Here is an 18,114-nt window from a genome sequence, read left to right as displayed (position 1 = left end):
GGATCCCCAGGTTTCCCAGAGGGAGGAGCGTTCCAGGGAGCACGTGCACCGCGCGCTCTCATTCCCCTGGAAGAGGGTCACGTGGCCCTTCCCCGGGTGCTCCTGGAGCTGCCCCAGCGCCACCGGGTTCCCCGGAGCACGAGTGATGCAGGGACGCCCCTCAAAGCCCGCTCTGACCCTGGCCGAAGCGCGCGACTCGGCGAGGGCCTCGGGCCACGCGACGCGAACCCGTACCCGGGAGCTGAGCGCCGAAGCCCGGGGCGCACTCCGCGTTGCGGCGGCAGCAGTCGCAGTCGGCGCTCCAGTGGTAGCCGGCGGTGCAGGCGCAGCGCCGCGGGGCCGTCCGGTTGCCGGGCTCCACCGCCACCAGGGCCTTGCCTGCGGGAGACAGAGACACACGGCTGCTCAGGCTGCTCGCCTTCCGCCTCCCGCAACCCCCGGCCCGCGAGCAACTCCCCAGCAGCCTGGCTGCGCAGGACAGTAGGTTTCGAGAAGCCCCTTCCTGTGCTGGCGCTAAAACATCCCAGTGGGGCTGGTTCTCTCCCCCACTCCCAATAACTGAGAGTCTTGTGGGTTTTTAATAGTTTTAAGGCTAGGAGGAGGATTAAGAACTGGGGAGTTGAGGATCCTTGGCTCTTTTGGCTAATGCAAAATAGACCGCACAGTTTCTTGGTTTTTAGTAAACGCAAATGTGAGACATATTCTGAACAGGAATGCTAGACTGAACCTAGGAGTGTAGGTTCTGGAGACTGGGGATTCATCTTGGGATCCTGCAGGACCACGGGAGTATCGAGAGTTGTGGCAACAGGGGTCACAGGTAATTAGAAAAGGGAATGTGTTTACAGAGGCCGACCCTTGATGGCACACTTGGAAGTGAATTACCCACCCCCCGACCCCTTACTTAGGGTCATCCGTGTGTTACTTGTCTCTCCTCTCACAACACATAGCAAAGTGCTCTCCTTCTTGTCCCAAATCTCCTGCCCCTTCCAGTTTTGGTGAAATAGAGGTCATGCTTCATTATTTGTTGCCTCCTATTTGCAATTTCACCCACTCACTAACACTTCAGTGTGACCCCCAAATCAGTGCTCCTGGTACTTTGGCAGTCAATCTTGGACACATGCAGAACGGTGGAAATTTCCAGCCATGGGCTGGATGTGCATACTCTCAGCTGTGGTCAAACAAGGTCACACTCTGCCTTCTCACTATAGCTCTTAGACTGGAAGTAAGCTTCCTTTTTGTGGTCTACTTAGTGCTCCATTTGGGGCATTTCTGTGCTTTTTGTTAGTGATTCCACGCTCACAATGGCCCGCAGTCACAGTGCTCAAGTGCTGTATGTTGTTTCCAGGACCAAGAAGGCTGTGATGTGTCTCATGAGCAAAATACATGTTAGATAAACTTTGTTCAGGCATGAGTTACAGCACTGTCGGTTCTAAGTTCAATGTTAATGAATCAAAGTATTTGCTAAGGTATTTTTAAACAGAAACACACATAAAACAAGTTTATATGTGGATCAGTTCACAAAAATGTGACCAGAGGCTCATAGGAACCTAACCCTGTATTACGCTTAGGAGCAATGGTTTAGTATTTGCTAGTTCAGAACACTGACATTATTCTATGACTAACAAGAATCAACCTGCACACACACACAAACACACACACAATGAAACACAATAATACTATTTGAAACAGACCTTCCACCTCTACAGGACCCTATCGCTCCTGGATTGTTCCATAACCCATGGACTTAGACTCCTGAGTACTTATAGGAGTCTGTTATGGAGTGATGTTTGTGTCCCCTCAGAACGCATGTTGAAATCCTAACCCCCAAAGTGATGGTCCTAGGAGGCGCAGCCTTTGGGAGGTGGTAAGGCCATGAGGTTGGAGGGCACACGAGTGGGATTTGTACCTGTACCAAAGAGACAGTAAAGAGCTTGCTTCCTCCCTCTCTGTTCTCCATCATCTGGAGACACAGCAAGAAAATAGTGTCTTGAAATCCTAACACAGGTTCCCACCAAGAACCCAACCATGCTGGCACCCTGTCCCCCATGTCCAGCCTCCCAAACCATGAGAAATAAATGTTTGTTGTTTAAGCCCCTCAGTCTGTGCTGTTCTATTATAGAAGCTTGAACGGACTAGGACAGAGTTCCAAGGGACAGATAAACAGGCAAACCAGAACCCTGTCTCCTTTGCTGTCTCAGGTTACCGCCAGCAGGGAAGGGACGTTTCCTATTTCCATTCCTTTCAGACCAAAGCGTGGCAAACCTGGAGAAATCTTCCTGTGTCCCTCCTGGGTCTATCCTGCGAGGCCCAGGTCACTGGTGCAGCACGGAGGCCACTCTGCCTAAACATGTGCTTAACACCCAGAACAGACAGTCACTTCTTTGGAAAATTCTAGTCCCATGGCCCCACTTAGTTGTGAGTGAATGCAAGCCTGTGTGGTGGTGAACAATTCTGACATGTTTTTAAATATCTTAATGTACCAGGTTTGGGGCTTTAATCAACTTTGGCAGTAGACAGAATGAATCTTTATTTCCAGGAGACAGCAGTGAGTCAAGGTCATTACTAAGCAGTGGGAAGAAAAAAGATTTGATCAGATGCTTCTGCTCAGTGGAGTTTCCATGTTACTTTCTGTGGCCAAAATCTGCCAGCTGTCTCTAACCCACTAGAAAGTTATGATGTTTTAAAAAATTACTTCACTCCTAGTTCTGTCCTCTGAAAAGAACCTATAAACAAGGATCAGTCCGGTAGCAGTGAACCTCCCTAGCACCCAGACTGAGGTTGCTAAATAAGATGTTCTGCAGGAAGCAATCACGAATTCTTAAGGAAATGACTGATTCAAGGTTTGAGGCAGGGAATGTCCAGGATGAACCTGGAAGCAAGGAAAACTCTTAGGGTCACCTGGGGTCATATCAAAGACTGGGCTGGGGGCTGGGGGGGTCCCTGGAAGAGGTGAGACAATCCAAGCATCCATACACCTAGGAACTGTAATAGATTAAAACACCTCAAATATGTCTGAATGGCTGAGTTTATCATAGTCATATAAATCCTTTGGAGAAAGCACAGAGATCAAATTATGATTTGGAAAGTGGTAAATAAAGCTATAAGCATTCATTCTGCCTTTCCCATATAGATTGTACTTCAGGGAGATGGATATTGCTGAGGAAAGCTTCCCTTCATAAAGTATCCAGCCATTCATGAAGGAGGAATGATAGAAGGTCATCTACCTACAGCTCTTCATGAAAATGGGTCTAGGCCATGATGGTCAACAGCTGCTCGTATCACAAGAAGAGAGATAAACAGTTTCTATATGACCCTGATGTAACTAGATTATGCCAACTGTGACACGGTTTTGCAAAAAAATAAAAAAATAAAAATAAATAAATAAAAACTACAAACCAGCTTCTGACCAGCCTTCTAGATCCCACAACCACTCATAGGAAATACAGGAGACAGAAAAATACATTAAATGACACCAAGGAGTGCAACCAGCAGAAATCAGACTGTGACCTACAGGATTCCTGTAACCCACAGGACTGACAATGTGGTCTCTCTAACAGAGTAAAATGAAAAAGAAAAAAAAAGAGGGAAAGGTACCTCTAGGTTAAGGGACATATTTGATTCTGATTCCTACAATTAAATTATAATTTTAAAAAATTTGGAGTAGAAAACAAACAAACAAAAAACTATAGGACCCCTGTAAGATCAAACTGTAGAGTTAGGAAGACACTTAAGGTTCAGGAAAAAGTCTTGAGAGATCTGGCTTTGAGTTCAGCTCCTAATTTGTTGACCTTGGAAAAGTAACCGAACTTCTCCTGGTCTCCCATTCTCCCTCTTTAAAATGGGATAACTGTGGTTACTTGGTGGGGTTTCTGTGGAAATTAAATAACAACATACACAGAAACATTGTGGCAAGATTTTATCAACTGTAACACGTGTGCTCTGTGATTACACTGAGACACAATTATATTCCAGAAAGAAGGTTCTCAATGAAGAATGTTAATACAATGCTTCTGGGATCTGAAGCACTTACCTCTGGGGGTCCACGGTCAAAGACTTCTTCCTATACCCTCCAAAAGAGAGAGCACTATTGTATCTAAAAATAGCACTTACCCACACTCCCTGCTGACATGACTGACTCACCTGTGTCACAAACTTTATGCAGCAGACACTTATCTTCCTCATTCCAGGTGTCTAAGTATTCATCTGGGCCACAGGGCAAGCATACACTTTCCGAGGTAGTAGTGCATTTAGAAGACATGTACTTTCCTTCAATTAGAAGAAAAAAAAATGCACGAATGAAAAATACCCCCCTAAAATAACAACAGAAATACAGCAATTTACCAGACCATTTAAATGACTGTGATCCTAGGAAGTCCCCTAACACAGTCTGGTACACAGAATAGAGACATGTATCAGTGATGGGCTCCTCAGGCTGCCCAGCTGGCTAAAACAACCTCCCCGAGGGGTGCCTGGGTGGCTCAGTTGGTTAAACGTCTGCCTCTGGCTCAGGTCACGCTCCTGGGGTCCTGGGATCAAGCCCCACCTTGGGCTCCCTGCTCAGCGGGGAGTCTGCTTCTCCTTCTCCCTCTGCCCCTCCCCCTCTTTGTGCTCTCTTGGTCAAATAAATAAAATCTTTTATAAAAATAATCTCCGCTAGGTTGGTTGTGTCTATATGGTCACAGCCACATTTTAGTTCATCTCAGTAAAAGATCACCCTTCCCACCACACACCTCTGCTGACCAAGGAAAAGATGATGGTCTTCAAACGTGCCTATAAAATTTTGAGGGGCTCCCTGGGGGCTAAGCAAGAATTTCATTGTACCCCTGTGCTCCCATCTTCAAGATCCCCCTCTACTGCCAATTTGGAGTGTTAACTTCCTTTGTCCTACATCTACCATGGGCCCTCAATTAACAGAATGACCAGAGTAACACACACATGCACACGCGCATGCGCACCCCCCCCCCCACACACACACACACACACACACACACACTCACACACACTCACACACGCATGCTCCCACAATCACTGGGTCTTGGTTCTACATATCCGAGAAATATTTATAGCTTGAATAGCTAAAGGATCCTGATGTCCGGATGTAATTAACCACCGCTTCTAGAACAATGAGTGAGTAAGGAAGAAACTGTGGACTCGGGACTTCACTGAGGCCGTAGAAACACTTGGCCTCATTCTGGCAGAGCAGCTGTGGGGGGAGGTGAGCAGTTCTGCCTCTCAACAGGGGTGTGAGGAGAAGATATAACAGGGTTTAGGCAATTTGCAGCAGCAACAATTCCAGTATGGTTATTCCCCCCAAGAAATTTTTGTGTAAAATACTTTCAAATAAGAGGTGCATTTTATATGTTGAAAGTTCGAATTGCAAAGTGCTAAAATATATAAAATATAACCATGCTTTCTCAAGAAATAGTGTTTTGGAAAACCATATTCTAGTATAAATTAAGTACTAGGTTCTACAACTGCTTTTAAGGGATTTTATCTATCGAAAGGTTTTTGTCTTCAGAGGGACACATTATTCCCTGCCACTATCCAATTGCTTTTTCTTAAGCTGGCAGCATTGAAATTATCCCTTGAATTTAAAAGATAAAATGAAAGCCCCCATCCACTTCTGAGGAACAAGGAAAGAGGGCTCAGAAATACACACCAGGCTCACACTTGTTACAGCATCGTCCAAAATGCTCATAATGCCTCTCACGGGCACACGGAGGGGTGATCTGAAAAGTCACCTGAAAAAAAAATGGACATCAGACAGAGAGTTTGCACAAGTCCCTTCTGGATAAAATAAAAAATGAATCACTGAATTCCATTTCTGAAAAGCATAAGAAAATACAATAAAGTCTTGAAACTGCTCTATGTGATATTACCTCCCCCCAAAATGTCACTTTCCTGCACTAGACCACTCCCCACTAAGAACGTATAAAGCCAACTGATACTGGCTTAAAAATCCATTAAAGCATTTAAAAATATTCTGGCTACAGGGCGCCTGGGTGGCTCAGTTGGTTACGTGTTCGACTCTTGGTTTCTGCTCAGATCCTGCCTAATCTCAGGGTCCTGGGATCGAGCTGGCAGTCTGCTCGGTGCTCAGCGAGGAGTCTGCTGGAGGAGCCTCTCCCTCCCCCCTCAACCCCTTCCGCAGCCCAGGCTCTCCCTCTCTTTCTCTCTCTCTAAAATAAATAAGTCTTTTAAAAAAATATCTGGTAATATGATGGATTATAGTCACATATTTGGTCACAAGACTGTAGGAGAACATAAGGAAGACCCTTACTATAGCTATCATATACCAGGGATGTCAAATTTGGTCTTACACACTTCCTCTGATTTTTAATACTGCTTACCTTTTAAAAATTTAAACCTGCTGGAGAATGTCTTAAAGCAGGACAGCAGGATGTCATAGGAACCCTGAGGGGTTGGAGCCCGGAGCCTGGCTGAAGGAGTCCTCACCGCCTGCTGGCTGAGGGACCCCCTGACAAGCTGCTTAAGCTTTTTGAGCCTCTGTATAAGTCTAGTACAAACAGAATTTCCAAATCTGCCCATCTAGGTAAAGCAAAACAAAACAAAACAAAAAGCCAAGTCCCCTACCGTCACTCAGATTCTTATCACTTTGTCACAGAAAAGCTCTTCTCTGCATCAGCTTTCTCGGAGTGAGAGAAACAACAACAGTGCTGTGGACAGGCGGTCACGGTGGACACTGAGCCGGGCAACCACCCAGCAGGGGGTCTGACTGAACAGACACGAGGTGCCGCAGACCAAGGACCAAGATCCCTCCTGGGTCTTAGGGATCCTGAGTTACAAGCCTTGCCCTCAAGGGGCTTACGCATGCCAGGGGACTTACGTCCCTCTGCCCCTACCCAGGGGCAGACAGGCCCCGGCCTCAGCAAGAGAAGGTCAGGGAGGGTGTCCTAAAGGCCGTGATAGGTGAACTCTGTCTTACAGGATACGGAGAAATCAGCCAGAGGAGGGAAAAGCAACCGGCAGGGGAAGGAGAGGCAAGGAAGACCACTTAAAATGGTGTGAATAGGGGACGCCAGGATGGCTCAGTGGGTTAAACGTCTGCCTTCAGCTCAGGTCATGATCCCGGGGTCCTGGGATCAGGCTCCTTGCTTGGTGGGGAGCCTGCTTCTCTCTCTCCCTCTGCCTGCTGGTGCCCTCTCTCTGTCTCTGTCAAATAAATAAATAAAATCTTTTTAAAAAATGGTGTGAACAGGTCAGACAGAGCCACTGAGGCCTGCCGTGGCACGTGGGGTGGGGGTGGCACCGGAGGCCCATCAGCAGAGTGGTGGGAGCCCAGACAGAGCTCACAGAGGGCTCGCCCGACGGACTGGACTGAAGGTGTAGAAATCACAGAGCTTAGAAGCAGCCATGCGGCCCCAGAAGACCTCAGTTCTGAAGAGAGCCCCACACCCAGAAAGCCCAAGGCCAGCGGAGTGGGCTCTGGGGGACACAGCCAATGTGGACCTGTCTGACCGCACGCTGGACCGGCAAGGGCTTATGGAGGGAGGTGGGGAGGGGCAGGGACCATTCTGAGGTCAACGACAAGGTCAATGGGCTCACAGAGCCCGTTGCGCCGGAAAGGCTGTAGGTGGGCCAGGTCGGCCGGCGCTCCCCGTGGGCACGGGCTCCCGAGTTCGGGGCTCCGCGCCGCAGCCGTGGCACAAGGGCTGAACGACGAAACCAGCAAGAAGGACCGCACAGAAACCACCCCTCCTTCCCCTTCTCTGTCCCTTCCCGTGTTTAGAGGCAGCCGCAACTCAGTGGGCAGCCCTGGTGCGTCTCGCACAGCAACGGGCATGGAGGAGAGACGGGCCCAAGCAACACGGAAAAGCTGGAGGCGGCCCGTGCGAATCCTGCCCCATTGGCCTGGGCTGAGCCGACCGGCGTGTGAGCGCTGCCGCGCCCGACGACAGAGGCTGATCAAGGTTATCAATTGCTTCTGCCCCGTCGGCAAGCTGCAACAGTCTCTGTGAGATAAACTCGGGCTTTACGGTACACACAGGTTCTTTTTAGGGGAATTTGGTGAGAGGGCTACCCTGTGACGCTGTCACAAGCCTGCTGGCGCTGCCCTGGGCTCCACAGCACGGTCCGGCGTGCACCATCGGATGTGAGCAGGTGGACGGCTTGTCCGCCCGTCCGGGAGCGTGGCCGGGATCCACTCAGCCCGCTGTCTAACCCGGGGCCTTATACCTCCTGGCAAGAAGGGGGAGGTGTACGGATTCCAGAGGTGAGCAGGTGTCGTAGCTCTAAAACTGAGTTTCAAACTGACCCTTCGATTCCATTCCTCGCTCCTAAGCTCACTGTGACTCTATACCTGGACGTGTCTTCTTTTTTAAAAATCAATAGATAACTCACATAAAATCCACCATTTGAGAGGGTACACGCCAGTGGTTTTTAGTATATTCACAGGGCCGCGCAAATACCACTGCCATATAATTCTAGAACATTTGTATCACCCCCAAAACAACATAGCTGCTTGATAGAGCTCTAGGGTTATGGATCTTTTCAGAAGCAGCAGCCATTCTGCTTCTGGAAAACTTGCAGTGGTGAGGCAGAAAATTAATTGGAGATAGAGCTTAAACAGAATGTTATTTTGTTCTTAGGCACATTCTGTACTTTGCAGTGTGGCTTCAGACCTTCACAATGGCAACACAAATACAACGCAACAGGCTACATACACATATACGTAAAGAACTATGGTTTGGGGGTTAACAGAAAGAATCGAACCATTTTCTTGAGGACGGCTGCACATTCAGGAGAATGCAAGTCATGCCTTTGTCTTCCTTCCCCTTCGCGGCCGGCTCTCTACCAACTTTCCTTCCGTCCTTTTCCAGAGACGCAGCTCCTGGCTGAAGCCTCCCACTAGAGGACCTCGCAGCTCCCCCGACCCAGTGCCGTCTGTCGCCGTGGCCTCCCTGTGCTAGTCTCACCCTGAGCTGTGCTCCGCTCCCAGGAACAGGCTCCGGGCTGCTCTCTGAACCACAGTACCTGTGCTTGTAATGATTAGGAAATCCAAATCTCTGATTTGCTGGCCTGCTGCTGGTCCCCTGGAGACTTGCCTCGTCTCGCAGAGCTGCAGGCCAGACTGAGTCTACCTGTCTGCCTCCCAGCTTCCAAGTCCCCGAGGCCTGCCTGCTAGGGTTTGGTTTCTGGTTAGCCTGCGCTAGATCTCCTTCCTGCACTGCAGCTCCTCTATGCCAGCCTCCTTCTGCCTGGATGCCTTGCCAGGTACATCCTTTGAATGCCATGTTTCGGTGGGCATCAATGGACGCCCGCCAGCCCCTCCCAGTCCCATCCTTTCTTTTGCCTACAGAGTTGGGTTCCGATGTCTCCCATCTCACCAGGCCCCTGGAGACCCTGCTGGTCCTCAAGCCTTCCCTTCCAACTGCTCAGAACTGGAGCCGGAGGCCACTCTCCAAGACCAAGCTCTCTGTTGTGAGGTGGTAGCTATTATGATCCGTAGCAACAGTAGAAGGGCAGTAAATTGATAAATTACTGCTCCAGCGTTACAGAACCGTACTCCCCCGGAGAATAGGGGAACTCAGCCTAAGGCTGCAGTTAATGGGGTGATTTCTTGGTCTACCTACAGTCTTCTTGTTTGCTCAAGACCCAGCAGCAGAAGGCCTTTGGAAACTGAATTGAGATACACAACCTTCTAGTTATCCGGATCTTTTTTTCCAGTTGTCCTTTAAGTTTGACTTGTTTCCTTCCAAAGCAATAGAGCTTTTGAACCATTGTTGTCTTCATTAAACAAATAAAGTGGAACCACTTTTTTAAAATTTCTAGTTATTAGGGGTGCCAGGGTGGCTCAGTCGGTTGAGCGTCAAGACTCTTAGTTCCTGCTCAGGTCGCGAGCACAGGGTCATGACCTCAGGATCGTGATCTCAGGTTCATGAGTTCCAGCCCCGTGTCCAGCTCCACACTCAGTACTGAGTCTGCCGGAGTCCGCCTTGCTCTCCCTCTGCCCCTCCCCTCGCGCAGGCGCTTTCATTCTCTCTCGCTCAAATAATAAACAAACAAATGTCTAGTTACTAAAGACTACAGTCATGTGATGTAAAATCCAAAAGTAACCACAGGCTTAGAGGGAAGTCTCCCCTTGACTCTTCTCCCGACCACTTCTCCCAGTAGGACCAGTGCGACCGTTCCCCTGTGCGTCCCAGGCAGGTGTAGGGGAGAAGTGACCTGGGATCCACCGGGGAAACGATTCTACGAAACAGCTGATCTGGAGGTCAGCCTGGTGCAAGTCTGTTCACAGCCCTTGTGTTTGGTGAATAATACAACAGTACTTGGACTTCTTAGTGGGAGTAAGAAAAACCAGCTATGTATCGACAGGGTCCTACTATAGTTCTTTTTTTTTTAAAAGATTTATTTATTTATTTATTTGACAGAAAGAGAAATCACAAGTAGGTAGTGAGGCAGGCAGAGAGAGGGCGGAAGCAGGCTCCCAGCTGAGCAGAGAGCCTGATGCAGGACTTGATCCCAGGACCCTGAGATCATGACCTGAGCCGAAGGCAGAGGCTTAACCCACTAAGCCACGCAGGCACCTGCTTACTACAGTTCTTAATAAACTACTAACACAATGTCTGGCCCACAGTTTATGTCAACTAACCTTTTTCTCTGCTACACCTCCCCTGAATGAATAAGGAACACGAGAGTCTGTTTATGGCAAATAGGCTTTCTGTTGCCCACCCACCCGCATACATTCCTTGGAAAGTCCTTAAAAAAGGAGCTAAAATGGCAAGATGTGACACTTAATTGATTTGCCTTCTGTTGCTTTACTTTTTTGTATGTTTTGTGTCGCGCGCATATTTTTTTTTGAGGCGTACAGGCTGCTGTTTATTCTGACAGATGGCAGACTTGTCTGGAAGAAGCATGTCCACAGTTGGTACAAAGACTTTGGGGGGAAGGGGGAAGATAATAAATTGTAAATCAGGTTTCTCTGTATAAAGCTGCGTGGATTTATTTCCCAATGCAAAGACACATAGGATCCAATTCTGAAAAAAAAGGAAACTGAAGAAACACAACCTCTCTACCAGTGGAGTGACAGAGACCCGTGGGTCTGTATCTAGATCCTGTAGAGAAGGTTGACTTAAATACTTATTTTTTGTGCTGTTAAGCAACCCAACTGTAGTGAAAGTCATCACAGAAACTAAAATTATTTTCTGGCTCTACTGAAGACTCATGCTGACATCTGACAGAGCAGAAAGAAGCTTGGCCCCTTCTGTCAGATCAAGGGGAAAAAGAACTCAACCCAGAAAAACAAATGAGGGATTTTCCATAGATTTCATTCTATAAAATATCATCTGTGACTCTATTTGAGAAATTTGGCTATAATTTAAGTAAAGATGGTATCAGATTTCTGAATGTTGCAGAACTGAGAGATGTGGTTTTTGTTAAGAGAGAAACTATGAAATGTGAAACTAACACCTCACTTAATAGTCCCGCGGCCCTTGAGAAAAAGCGTCCTTAAACAAAGTCACCATTGAAACTGTTCCTGCTCAGAGCGGAGTACCGGGGACCAGGGAGCTATGTCCCTCCGAATACCAAGACAGCTGGTGTACGAGCATGGTCTCACGCCAGGAAACTGTCCCTGAAGACTCTGTTTCTAGAAACAAGTAAGTGACAAACAAGAGATAACAGCGATAAAGACGACTGTACAGATCAGAGCAACCTAGCAAACGCTGCCGCTCCTCGAGCATTTCCTTGAGCGATGACTTCTCTCCTCTGGCTGCGGAGGCAGGCCAGAGAGGTCCTCCCCTCACAGCTGTCTCAGAGGTCAGCACCCTCCCCACGGAGATGCTCTGAGGAACCCTGAGGTTACTCCTTTCTTAGTTCCTCTCCTCCAGGAGTCTCCCGATGCTCTTCTCTATCGGTCCTCGACCACGGCACAGTCATCCGTCTACTGATAAAAAGAAAGCATCCTCCCCTCATGCTTCTTGGTTAAAAGTTCATAACCAGAAGTGGAAATGACACAGGAATCATTTGTAGCTCAGAGGTCCAGTAAGAGAGAAAAAAGAAAAAAAGAAAGAAAAATGAAATATTAACTAAAATAAAGTCTGACCTGCCAGCATGCAGGAATTCAGCAGAACAGAGGGAAGGGCCGCGGGGACACGGGAAGAGGGGAGCATGGGACCGGGAGGAAGGGCCTGGCCCGGCCGCCGCATGGTTAGGGCAGTGGGCTCCAGCGTCCTCCCACCAGTGCTCAGAACGGAGCTTCCTGTTTGGCTGGGATAGTAGGAGCTTGACATCACTTCAGCAAAACTGGCCACCTTTCTACAACCTGAGGACAAGGGGGAGGGCCATTCTAAGCCTTAGTCTTCTCACCTGTAAAATGGGGCTAATCATCGCGCGCCTCCCGCCGCCGTGAGATCACATGTGATCATCCATGCACACGAGGCAGCAGTACTCAGAAAAAGGAAGGCTCCGCTTCCCCCCGTTGAAGCTGAGATGTCTCTACTAACTTGTGGAAGAACGAGTGAGGTAACCAACCGCCTTATTCGCTCAGCACAACGGCCATGCCTGGGCCAGTGGCCAGTGGCCAGTGATGGGGGCGCTGGATTCCACCACGCCTACCTGGGCAGGGCTGGTAAGCATCCGTCTCTTAGAGCAGATCATTCCCTGAGGAGGTAAAGGGAAGACTGTAACCAGAAAAGGGGAAGAGGATGGAAATGGGGAGGAGGGACCTGCAGGAAATTCTGAAGACCTGGCAGTTTCCCTGAGTGTACCAAGGTGAGGGAATGGGGTGGGGGGGAAGTTGTGGGTTTTAGTTTTTTTTTTTTTTTTTAAGATTTTATGTATTTATTTGAAAGAGAGAGAGCAAGAGAGAGCATGAGCAGGGGTGGGGCAATGGGGGTGGGCAGAAAAGGCAGACTCCCTGCTAAGCAGGGAGCCCGATGCGAGGCTCGATCCCAGGACTCCGGGATCATGACCTGAGCCCATGAAGCCACTTAACCGACTGAGTCATGCAGGCGCCCAGGGGGGAAAAAATGCCCTTTTTAAAAGCATATTTGATTTCACATAAAGAAGTGTTTTCTCATAGGATTGAAATCGTGACAAGTGGTCAGACTCATCTCAGTGGTTTTCTGTCTGGGGGGTTCAGTCTGTGACACGGGGTGCACTTGGATGAGGGCAGAGACAGTTTACTCAGGGCGGCTGCTGATAAAGTGGCTGCTAGATTTTATCTGCCAGGGATTTCTGTTAACTAGGACATAACTGAGTTATGACCAAATGCCTTCTACACATTTTCATTTAAATGAACTGACAGAAGTTCAGGCTTGGAGATTTACAGAGTATCAGCCTTATTTTCCTTTTGTACAACAAAAGCTTCAGGTTCCACACTTCAGAACAACGTTACACAGGCATCTAGGAAGACAGTAGCTTATAAAGGCACAAAGAGAAGAAAGGGGCAGCTTTTGGGGACCCCCCTCCATACATGCCAACAGATCACCTAGCATACTGCCCTGACCTGGGAGATATTGAGCTATGGGACCACTGAACACTTGGAGACACCCTTGAACCAGCCAGGTACATGGCTCAAGTCAGAACAGAAGTGGGTACAGAGAATCAGAGGGTCTGAACAGAAAATGCCCTGAGTATTTAAAATATAATTCATTTCACAGAAATATAGTTTATAAACAACTCTTGGGGGAAAAAATCTGCTAAAATTGAGGCTCAAGTTTTCTCTAATTAACATGAAAAGATGAGTCTACTGTGTTTGATTGTGAAGAACATTATGACTGTCACAGATACTCTGCTAATTGACCTGCTATTAAAGGATCTGGAACAGGGGACACCTGGGTGGCTCAGTCAGTTAAGCATCTGCCTTCAGCTCGGGCCATGATCCTGGGGTCCTGGGACAGAGCCCCATGTCGGGCTCCCTGCTCAGCGGGGGGCCTGCTTCTCCCTCCCCCTCTGCCCTCCCACCCCCCCCCCATGCCGCTCTTGCTCTCTCTCTCTCAAATAAATAAATAAAATCTTGAAAAGATCTGGAACATTCTACGATGCATTTTATGAATATGTTTCCAGTAACAAAGAGGATGTAAAACTCAGACTCGAAGGATATTCATCACAGCTGGTCAACTCCCACTGTCTCACTGAAAATAACAAATATGAATCAACCCCCTCCCCACACAGAGACCACACTCCATGATGCGGTTGTGATTCATTTACTCACTGTGCAAGTAACAGAGTAAGGCCAGTCACTCCTTTGCCTGTCATTTGCTGTGCTTATGACCAGAAAACAATCCTGCTCTAGCCTAGGGTTTAATACTAGAAGGCAGTGATCACTTCGAAAGCTCTGCTATCATCAGACCCTCAAAGGTGTCTTTACTGAGCCCTCATACTTGGGCAAGGGATTGGCTGGGTGCGGGACTGAAGAAATCAGCCCATCCCTGGCCTCTCAAAGTGCTTAGCACCGGACACAGGCACAGACAGACGGACAACTGTAATAGAGACCCACGAAACAGAGCAAGAGCTGCTGCATGGACTGGAAAGATCCAAGTACACCGAGTGTCTGCATTTGACCGGCCCTGGACACGGGCAGGGAAGGAGAGAGAGCCTCCAGGACTGGGAAGAGATCACAGAGGGAGGCGCACTAACCCCAGAGGGCAGGGGTGAGGGGGGCAGGGCTGAGGGGTGCAGGCAGAGCAGGGAGAAGTGAAGGCTGGTGCTTGGGCAGTAGGCAGAGGAGGAAGCAGGGGGAGCCCCGGGGAGAAGGAGTGTCCTTGCTTAGTGTCCACGGTAGAACACAGAGGACGGGCTAACCCAGAACGCAGTCTGGGTCCGCGAAGTGATGTGACGAGCCTGGGAAAGGAAGTGCGGGTCAGATGACATTGGTAGAGACCCGGATAAAGGAAGGGAAGAAGCCAAGTTCACAGCAAGTGTCAAGAGAAGGAGGATTGTCTGTGGGCATAAGGAGCATTTGCAGAACTCCAAGAAGTGCGCAGGGCTGGGTCAGGAAGAGCATCAGGGCCCCATGGCCCTGTGCGGTGAGGGGAGGGCGGTCCAGGAAGTCACACAACTCATTACATAATCACCCCGATCTCGAGGGAACGTGCCCTCGCAGCACTGGGACTGGGTGGCACTGACAGCCGGCTCCCCGCCAAGGGTGACGGACACCGTCAAGGCTTAAATAATCAGGGCTGGGATGACAACATCTGCCATCAGAGGTGAACTTTTTAAAATTTTTAACTGTGGGAAGGTGCACATGATGCAAAATGTGTTATCTTAGTCCTTTCAGATTTCTTTCTTTTTATTTGAGAGAGAGCGAGCACACGTGGACACAGCGGGAGGGCGGAGGGAGAGAGACTCTGCAGCAGACCCCCCCCCCCCGAGCGTGGACCCCCTGCCCTGCCCCCACCGTGGGGCTCGAGTCCACAACCCTGAGATCACAACCTGAGCTAAAATCAAGCGTCAGACGCTCAACTGACTGAACCACCCAGGTGTTCCCCATGAATTTACTCTCTTAACCACTTTGCTGTAAGATTTTTTAGGAATAGATATTAGGCACAGAAAAAAAAAAAATCTGACTTAGGTCAAGTGTGAAGCTAAAAAAAAAAAAAAACAAAAACAAAAAACCACCCCCAAAACGTACACTAACTTACGGCCTATTCAGCGTCTTGACATACTGGCCATTTCGACTGAGCAAGCATTCGGTGAGTGACTTCATCAGCATCTTGGAAGGCGTGTGTGGCCCCATCAGCATCGCCCCCCCCCCCAACCTGGGTGCCAGGTGTGCTCTTGAAGGAAAACCAGGAGCACGGTGGCTGCACTCACTCTCTCCTCCCTCAGAAAGGGGCCCGTCAAAGCTCTATTGATTTCTGCTCAGCCCTCTTCCGTGCTTTCCTCACAATACAGTCATTATCTCTGTTCCTTGAAAAGAAAACATACGGCCCCAGGGAAAATGAAGAAATAACCTTGCATTTCAAAACTCCAATTGCAAGTGTCTTTGTCTCCCAGACAGATAAAGAGGGAAACAAGTTGGCAGCTGTAGGCTCCTTGAAAGGAAAGTGCAAGGGCCCTTTGTTTCCTAAACACAGTAATTAGGAAGGCTTTGACTTGTCCTTGTATTATCAACCGAGAGGCTCCAGTGAATTCCCCTTTCTTCTCCCCGCGCCTGCCTTTTCCTTCCCTTCCCTTTCTTTTTTCTTTCATTTCTTTTTCTTTTCTTCCTTTCTCTCTTTCTCTCAACATCCTGATTTTTTTGAAGCTTGCATTCATTTGAGATGAGAGCTACTTTTCCGTTGTGCCCACCGCTAAAGTCAAGGACCCCTGTGCTTCCAAGAGCGCGCTGGCCTCAGAAGGCCAAGCCTCCTTCCAGGCCCGGCCTTCATTCTGGGGATGCACCGAGGCTACTAAGACCACGAGCCCCTGAAGTGGCCAGAGAAGGGACTAGCTGGTCCCTGGCCCTCAGAGTGAAGTCCAGCGCTTCTCAGACGTGCACAGAATTACCCAGAAATCGGATGATTTCAATAGGTCTGGGGCAGGCCCTGAGATCCTGCATTTCTAACAGGCTCCCGGTTCTGCGGCAGCCGGTCTCTGTGTGGCAAGGTCAGAGATCATGTTAAAGACCAAGATCCAGAACTTTCTCATATCCCCAAACACCACACAGTCATCTCCATCCATATAATGGATATTGAGAACCACCTCCCACTACGGGATACAGACGCCATTTATCTTGAGTGGGCGTGAAGGAAGAGTCGGCCCTTACGACACATGGCCCTTACGACACACCGCCTGTGTACCAGGCACTATGCTGGAGGCTTTCCTTTCTCTCACTTCCTGCGTCCTGAAAGAAGAGAGAGTAACCGGCTAAAACAATTAGGGGTACAGCAAAGGCCCGTAGCAAAAGCTCAGATTCTTGTTGAACTGACGAATCGTTTTTCCTGAAGGACCACTGTGAGCTCCTAACTTCCCTTTCCAGAAGACACAATCGTTTTCTCCTAGCTCTGGATTAAACTCACACTTCCAAGCATGGGCTTAGAAGAGTTCCACCAATTTGGGGCAAATTGAGAGCCACCCTGAGGGAAGGCGGTTGCAAAACTGAGCTTAGAAATCTCTTCCTGGCCTCAAATTCTCCTTTCTAATAGGGAGAGGAGAACATAGATCTGCCCAACCAGCACACAACACAGCTGGCCCGGCCTCAGGCCCGGGAATGGGTGCCCCTGGCCCTTTTCCTGAAGTCCCTCTGCATTCCTGGGGCAGGCAGAACGAGCGGCCTGTTGCTCACCCCGTCTGCACCGACCGGCCTGCGAGGGCCGCTCTGCACCCTTAGGATAACAACCAGTCAGCAGTACATTCTGATCCTTTGCCCGTTTGCAATTTGACGTATATATAGGACCTTAAGGGCCTGGTCACCCGGAACCAACTGAGCCATGGAACTCGTCTGAACTCATCTGAACTCATCGGAAGGGGGCAATGTTTTGTTTTAAAGATTTTACTTATTTATTTGAGAGACAGAGAGAGATCACAAGTAGGCAGAGAGCAGGCAGAGAGTGGGAGGGAGAAACAGGCTTCCCACTTAGCAGAGAGCCCAATGCGGGGCTCAATCCCAGTACCCTGAGATCCTGACCTGAACCGAAGGCAGAGGCTTTAACCCACTGAGCCACCTAGGAGCCCCGTGGTGGGCAATGTTTTATGATTTCATTTAAAAATTTTTAAACCTTGGAGCCATTAGAAATTAAGGGTTAACTTTTAAGACAGATTTCAGGTATGCTCCCACTGAACTCAGCTGTCCCTGTGACTGGTCCTCCATAGCCAGAGGTCTGGGGTCTGTGTCCAAGTTTCTTGCTACTGGGTGTGGGTAATACAAACCCCACTGGGGACTCCTCCTCTCACGCCAAGGGAAAGCTCAAGACGTGATGGTGACCAGAGGCTAGGTATGTTCTGACTCTCCTGTTTGGAGCTTTTCTCTTACTACTTAGGGCAGTGACTTCTACAACACTAAAAGATGGCCATTCGGAATAGGAAGGATTCAGAAGCATGCTGCTGTAGAGACATCAAAATCGGAGTCAGGTCATTTGGGCCAAGAGAGGTGTCCCCAGATCCACTGTGGTTATAGTAATGCTAAGCCATAGAGAACCTTCAGAAAGATAATAGAGCTACATTTCA

General features: G+C 48.9%; 1 protein-coding gene across 5 annotated transcripts in view; it reads right to left on the bottom strand.

Annotated features, from left to right (window-relative positions):
• Nucleotides 1-18,114, bottom strand: part of TNFRSF11A (TNF receptor superfamily member 11a) — a 55,755-nt gene that overhangs the window by 29,190 nt on the left and 8,451 nt on the right. For all 5 annotated transcript variants that reach the window (XR_006602159.1, XR_006602160.1, XM_045065693.1 and 2 more), the window contains 3 exons: nucleotides 5,660-5,741; nucleotides 4,141-4,266; nucleotides 235-378 (listed from right to left, as the gene is read on the bottom strand). Coding sequence is in view for 3 of the 5 variants with exons in the window: in XM_045065693.1 (XP_044921628.1) it covers nucleotides 235-378; nucleotides 4,141-4,266; nucleotides 5,660-5,741 (352 nt within the window). In the remaining 2 variants the exon portion in view is untranslated. Of the gene's footprint in view, nucleotides 1-234; nucleotides 379-4,140; nucleotides 4,267-5,659; nucleotides 5,742-18,114 lie in introns of those variants that run through there.

This window comes from Mustela putorius, unplaced genomic scaffold, assembly GCF_011764305.1.
Source record: "Mustela putorius furo isolate JIRA1106 unplaced genomic scaffold, ASM1176430v1.1 tig00003858_pilon_pilon_pilon, whole genome shotgun sequence".
Taxonomy (NCBI): Eukaryota; Metazoa; Chordata; class Mammalia; order Carnivora; family Mustelidae; genus Mustela; species Mustela putorius.
The sequence above is the reverse complement of the archived record's forward strand: the minus strand, read 5'-3'. Positions and strand labels throughout refer to the sequence as shown.